The sequence below is a fragment of the Daktulosphaira vitifoliae genome, unplaced genomic scaffold, assembly GCF_025091365.1.
Source record: "Daktulosphaira vitifoliae isolate Bord-2020 unplaced genomic scaffold, ASM2509136v1 Scaffold_1, whole genome shotgun sequence".
NCBI classification, from domain to species: Eukaryota; Metazoa; Arthropoda; class Insecta; order Hemiptera; family Phylloxeridae; genus Daktulosphaira; species Daktulosphaira vitifoliae.
This window is the reverse complement of record NW_026099572.1, coordinates 89,533,640-89,541,152: the sequence shown is the minus strand read 5'-3', so window position 1 is coordinate 89,541,152 and position 7,513 is coordinate 89,533,640. Positions and strand designations below refer to the sequence as shown.

The following is a 7,513-nucleotide window of genomic DNA, read 5'->3' as shown; positions in this document are numbered from 1 at the left end:
TATATTTGTATAAAAATATTTAGAAATCGTGACTTTAAATTTAATTATTAGGATATTAAAGTGAAATCACTTAAGTGGTGAACGAAAAGGCTAGTTTACAGAGATATGTGATCTGTAATTTGCCGACCCTCGATGAAAATATGTGATTTTTCCGCATAAATGAGTAATTTCACATAAAAGACTGAGTATTACTTGAGTAAAATTAATAGTGTTGTATCACTTAAACGTTTTAAAAAATGTTTTCTTGTGACAAGTGTGAAAAAGTGTACGTTGTCAAAAAACTGTTTTTAACTGCTGCATAGGAATATACATGACGGTATACGATTTAAGTGTTATTTATGCTCATCTACTTTTTCGGACAAATGCGGACTTGTACAGTTATCATATATTGTATACCCTGGTATATTCATAGTATACCGAGGTAGATGGAACATCATATAGTATATCTTGATATATTATAGAAAATTGGAGCTATTTTAAAAATTACATAATTTTAGAATTATTTGAAAATATTTGAATGCAGAAAAGTGAAAGGAGTAATCAAGCGGCGACAGCGGCTATTAATCAAACGAAACCCAACTATAGCTATGTGATATGTAGGCCTTTGGTCATAGAGAGCCCTCTTACTTGAATAACGTATGTATTAAAACAGTAAATCAGCGGTTTACCCCTACATAGAAGAGGAGGTGATGATGAAACTCATCATAAGGTGATCATTATTATGATATTAAAGTAAATAAATAAATATGTATAATATTATACTATTTCATAAGAATTGAGTTATTTTGTAATTAAAGAGAAAATATTTAAAAATCGATAGTTTAAATTAATTATTATGATATTAAGTTACATTATTGCGTTTGTTAATATATATTTTTTGTTAATGTGTAAACGTTATTGGATAAAACATATGTATACATATTGAGTATACACATACTCTATTACATATATTTGTATAAAAATATTTAGAAATCGTGACTTTAAATTTAATTATTAGGATATTAAAGTGAAATCACTTAAGTGGTGAACGAAAAGGCTAGTTTACAGAGATATGTGATCTGTAATTTGCCGACCCTCGATGAAAATATGTGATTTTTCCGCATAAATGAGTATTTTCACATAAAAGACTGATTATTACTTGAGTAAAATTAATAGTGTTGTATCACTTAAACGTTTTAAAAAATGTTTTCATGTGACAAGTGTGAATTTAAGTGTTATTTATGCTCATCTACTACTTTTTCGGACAAATGCGGACTTGTACAGTTATCATGTATTGTATACCCTAGTATATTCATAGTATACCGAGGTGGATGGAACATCATATAGTATATCTTGATATATTATAGAAAATTGGAGTTATTTTAAAAATTACATAATTTTAGAATTATTTGAAAATATTTGAATGCAGAAAGTGAAAGGTACAATCAAGCGGCGACAGCGGCTATTAATCAAACGAAACCCAACTATAGCTATGTGATGTGTAGGCCTTTGGTCATAGATAGCCCTCTTACTTGAATAACGTATGTATTAAAAAAGTAAATCAGCGGTTTACCCCTACATTGAAGGGGAGGTGATGATGAAACTCATCATAAGGTGATCATTATTATGATATTAAAGTAAATAAAGAAATATGTGCAATATTTCATAAGAATTGAGTTATTTTTTTTAATTTTAGAGAAAATATTTATACGTTAGAAATAATATTTTATCAAATTCTTTTTTGATTATTCAGTCACACTACCGCGTTTGTTAATAGACATTAATGTGTAATCGTTTTTGTATAAAACATGTATACACATAATCTATTACATATATTTGTATACAAATATTTAGAAATCGAGAGTTTAAAATTAATTATTATGATATTAAAGTGAAATTACTTAAGTGGTGAAGGAATGGGTTAGTTTACGGGGATATGTGATTTGCTGACCCCCCTATGAAAATATGTGATTTTTCCGCATAAATGAACATGAAATCGTTGATAAAGTCATAGTGTCATCAAGAACCATCAGCTCTAAAAAGAAGACTCTACTCTATGAACAATATGGATGCCGAACCTGTAAGAAAACAACGTTATGTTTATGTTGCACCGACACCGCCACCAGAAATGATCGATTCAAGCAGTTATACAATTTCGTTCGGCGATAGAAAATTTTTACAACTAGGACTGAATCCAAAGGAGGACTTCAATATTACGGTATATATTATTACTCCTTCACGATATATTAGCATGTCAACAGAATTTTTGAATACTATTTACGGCATGATGAATGAAATAAATATATTTTTACAATCATCTCCGGTTAGAAACGAAAACAATATTTTATGCCGAAATGAATGTTTCAAATTATCTAAAACATTATATCGTGATTCAGTACATTTAGTATTAGAATCCGCGACGACCGAAGGATGCCGTGTTTTATTAAATAAAGAAAACATTCAGATACTTAAACAAATGGAGTGTACTATTAACAGTGCAATATCAAGAAAATTAAAAACACGTTTACTATTAAGCCATCAAATAGACCGCATTATACAATACGCCGACGGTAAATGGTCGGGCCCTAAAATTCAACAATCAAACAATGATGAAATGGTTAATTTTATAAGAAGTTTGAATGATATAGAAATAGGTGACAGTAATTACATAAGCGAGCTGAAAAATTTAGCATACAATGTAATAGTTGATCGATGGGTCAAGCCATGGTCCGAGGGCACGCTTCAAATTAATGTGAGTTTAAGGAACATAGATTGTAATAACCTTTATTGTTATTAAATATATAATTATGTTTTAGGAAAAAGAAGAAGAAATGTGCGATGAAAATGATGGACCAACATTTTTCAATACAACAGTGTATACCCAAGAAAATAGTTATAGTCCATGGGCTTCACAATGGCCGAAACCCAATCACGTCAGAAAATTAACTTATATTAATAATTTATAAACAATAACTTTATATATTGTACTAGTTTCTTATAATAAACTTATAATCTAAAAATAAAAACAGTGTTGTTATTTGTATATAATATATTTATTTTATAATAATAATAATAATTACAAGGTTAATAATAAATGTTTACATAAACATGTAAAAAATGATAAAATATACGGAGGGTACCGTCAAAAGGTGTATATGTAAATACATTGTCTGAAATTACTATAGCATATGCAGTTGTATTAGCAGGGAACGCGGATGATGCTTCAATTTCAATACGTAGGTTAAAAGACGGGACTGTAATTTTGTCGGTCTGCTTTGACATATCAATCACTGCAATAGAATTATTATAATGATATTAAAAAATAATATTAAATATGGTTAAATTAAAAACATCTATACATTTGGCGGTTAAATAACAAGGTATTTGTATGGTGGATTTGTACCGCACATATTTGTACAGTATTCATTATCACATGTAAAAAATGTTAAATTTCATGATGTAAAATAGAATATGTGCATGAAAAAACTATGTTTAAAGATCTATACCTGTTCTTGTACTTTATCCTGTCACATGCATAACACTAGAAGCAATTGATAATTATGTTACCCTTAATGTATATTATTATTAATATTATATACAAAATATAAAAAAAAAAAAAAAAATTAACTTACAACAAAACAAACTTATTATTTACAAATTATAAATACCACTCTGAATATTCATCTACAGTCTCGTCATCCAAATTAAAATTAAGATAGGTAATGGGGGTGCGATAGTATGTCGGTACCAAATTCGCCATATGCTGAGTCGAGTTAAGCTCAGTTAAACCTATGTTTAATATTCATAATCATAATCTTACTTTAAATCTATATTGGCTAATATGAATCGTCAAATGAAAACCAGTTTCAATGCTAATGCTAACATTCATCTTGTTTACGTGATACAATTAAGTTGTACATGCAAACAAGATCAATTATACGACGATTTTTAAATCCACTCCTCAACTTTTGACTGCTACCTGTAAATAAGCTAAGTCTTTCTGTACAATAAAAATAATCTATGTAAACATAATTTTCAACCTTTATAAAGTAAATTAGTTTCGTCTATTAACTATTAGTTTTAATTTTATTATCAAAAGTATTACTAATAATTTTTTTTTTTTACCTTCAAGCCATCGTTTATGCCCATAATCAGATTTTACGGTGAATAGCTTTTCATACAATTCTCGTAAATAAATCTCCAAATCGACCGATGCACGTTCAATTAAATCGTTAGTAATTGCCTCATATTTTTCATACTCTGCATTATTAACGAAATATTCGACCACTACATCAGCCCAAATGTCGATATATTGTCCGGTATGGTAGACATCTCTTAATAATGCCCTATGTTGATAACATTTATTGATTTCACAATCACAATATTTAAAATTGTAATCTTCTATTTTTACATATAAAATATATGTTAACGATAAATGAAGAATACTATTTACAATTTATTGTACTCACTTGTGGCATTGAAATCCATAATACATTTCTTGTACAAATTTTCGATCGTATTCATTTTATTTTTTGTTTATGATTGAATATGCTGGTTAGTTGAATAAATGATAGTTTGTATGCGTACTTGTTCAGCATAGAGCGTTACAAGTAAAAAAAAAAAAAAAAAAATCATACATTTCGAGTTGTTGGGATAGGGTATTTATATTAAAAACTATACTTAATGATCTATACATATTCATAGCTAATACTTCACCCTCTCACATGTATAACGTTATATACAATGATACATGTCACATTCATTATTCAGTAATTATGTATATGAATTTTTAGGCAAATAAGCAATAAACACATCATAGTAAAATTAATACTTTCTATGAGCCCCGTCAAAGTTAAACTTTTTTTAAAACTTGATTACATTATTAATAGTAACAGGTAGTATAACAATATTTTCTTAATAGTCACATTATTTAAGAATTATTATTATAGCAATTTTCTTAACATAAACACTTTATAAAAATGTAAATTCCCATATATGATTTTCATGTATGAAAATACTTTTTCTTATATTACAACTGCATATGCAATAGTACCAACAGAAAAAAAAAACTAGAGATCTCAACTTCTATAAGTGAATAATTATAAGTATAAACGGATGATTATAGACATATTAATGTGAAAATAATCAAGTGGCATAGAAAGTGTCTATTATTTGGAAATATATGTCCTGCGATAATTTATTTAGTTCTTATATCTAACGTAGTACGTAATCCATATATATTTATCTGTCTATCTCTATCGATCATGATCGGGTTAGATCAAATCGATCAACTGTAGTATAATTATTAACACATGTACTAAATATCACATATATATGAATAAAGCCAAAAATGATCTAAGGAATGTTTCCCTTTTAGGGTAATAAAAATAACTATTTATCAACATATGTTTCAAACCAGTCCCCTACAATTCATTAACTACGCCCACGGCAGGGTTTCTATTACAATTAACCAATCACAAATAATGATCTAACATCTTAGGAATTTCAATAGAGATCGCTGGCTTACTTCATCCGGCGTATAAAAAGCCATTTTTCTCGTAAAAAGGGACGCTCACGCTCACGCTCAAACTAGCTTATAAAATAATCTAATTAAGAATATAACTGGTCGATAGCAACGAGCACTTCAAAAATTAGCAAGTTTTTATAGCTGACAGTTGATAGAGTGCAGTTGTGAAATAATGTTCAATGATAAAAATAGTCACACCTGATCACTTATACGCTAAATCATTAAATTGGAAATTACACAACAAATTGGTGATAAATTCATTTATTAGTGTTAATTAGATGGACAACTATTTGAGAGAATGAATACTGAAGTCAATCAAATTAAGAAAAAAGAGCGACAAATTCAAATATTCGATTGAACAAAGTACCATAAATGTATATTACAATGAAAACATTACTCAATAGCTTCTTATTTGTGTATTTTCTGTTACGCGTTTTAGAAATAAGTACATAAGCAAACTGGCAACATTGCTGTCATAAGTCTGTATAATTAAAAGGGACAGAGCATTAAAGTCTTTCGTTCTCAAGGCTTATGAATTCCACACGTTGCCAGTTTGGTTATTAACTTATCCTGTCTTGTTCTATAGTCACTCAATTGGTTGGTCTGCGGTATAGCAATAAGTTAATAGGCAAACTAGTAACGTTGCATTGAGAAATCTGAAGGAACAGAGCGTTAAAAACGGTCTTGAAGCTTATAAAAACCACGTTGCCTATTTGCTTAAGAAATAATCTTTTATTTGAACTTATCACTTTCATTACTTACGGCTCGATTGACTTCAGTATTAATTTTCTCAAATATCTGTCCATCGAATTAAAAATAATCAATGAATTTGTGGCCGTTTTTAAAATATTTGTTACCGTCTGCTGAAATCGGTTGTTTGAAGTTTTGTCCAAAGCGTTCAAATATACTAAAATTATTGTTACTAATAGACCGCTCAGTCCAGTTATTTTTCTATTTCTTAAGACGGGTTCCCACGACTGGTGTACTTGCCAAGTATACCAGTACTTGTACACTTGTACAAGTAATAAATAAAAGCCAAGTATACTATTCCTACGACTGGATCAAATGCCAAATAATTGTATTGGAGGTGGGACCTGAAAAATATTAAGTCATGTATCATTTGCTTTTTTAGCACTGCAGTGTTTGGACGTTTCAGTGAGTGATTTAAAATACATTTTTTAGTATTGCTAGTTTCGATACTTTTAGATTATTTTTTTTTTTAGTTAAAATAGTTCTTTAACTTTAACTATAATTTTTAGTTTCTATTTATCTAATTAACCTTAAGTTAATTAAAATGGCTAGTGATAATGATAAAATGGCTATTTATGCTTCATACATAACTATGCGTGGAGAGTACTTAAAGTACAAACAATTAATTGAAAAAAAAATACAAAAAAAAAAAATGTAAAAATATGTTACTGTAAAATTAGACGAAGGTTTTACTAAACTTCACCAAACAATTGAACAGCCACCATTTCAAAATAGAGTTTTGGTAGCGAAATGCATTCAATTTATATCATTAATACACTTATCTACTTTTTTTTAGTAATTTGGCATTTCCAGTAAAGATTTTTATTTATTTACTATCTATATTCATTTTTCGCTTGCATTCTTATTATGATTGCTTACAGGTGATACTTACTGATATAAACGTCAAGAGTTATCAGTTTACTTAATTTCTATGAGCCGTGTTGGTTGCAAAAACAAAAAATTGGCCGATTAATTCATTTTTATTTAATTATAGCCATCGAAGTTTGAAATAAAACTATTTTTACACACATAGTTCTAATATAGCTTTATAAAATAGAAAATGCTATTACTATAAAATATTTTTCAGTACTAAACTGTATTAATCTTGTTTTCGGTATCCAAGAACAATAGCAATTAAAGCAAATTTAAGGAGGTTAATTTCCCTAAAAATTAAAGAAAAAAACGGTAGCCCAGTGGGGTCGAGGCACAGTGTGGACGAGGCATAGATGGGACAAGTATAGATGATATCTGACAGTG

General features: G+C 28.6%; 1 protein-coding gene across 1 annotated transcript; it reads left to right on the top strand.

Annotated features, from left to right (window-relative positions):
* The first annotated feature begins 1,944 nt into the window (after positions 1–1,944).
* LOC126910096 (uncharacterized) lies at positions 1,945–3,856 on the top strand. The gene is made up of 2 exons (XM_050692490.1): positions 1,945–2,731; positions 2,796–3,856. The coding sequence occupies exons 1-2, from the start codon at positions 2,036–2,038 to the stop codon at positions 2,943–2,945; spliced, it is 846 nt and encodes a 281-aa protein (XP_050548447.1). The 5' UTR covers positions 1,945–2,035; the 3' UTR covers positions 2,946–3,856.
* Positions 3,857–7,513: the final 3,657 nt, after the last annotated feature.

What these genes read in the sequence shown, in the direction of transcription:
- LOC126910096 (XM_050692490.1), top strand. Translation starts at nt 2,036, where the DNA reads ATGAACAATATGGATGCCGAACCTGTAAGAAAACAACGTTATGTTTAT. An exon ending in AGGGCACGCTTCAAATTAAT is followed by an intron (nt 2,732 to 2,795) that starts GTGAGTTTAAGG and finishes ATTATGTTTTAG; the next exon opens with GAAAAAGAAGAAGAAATGTG.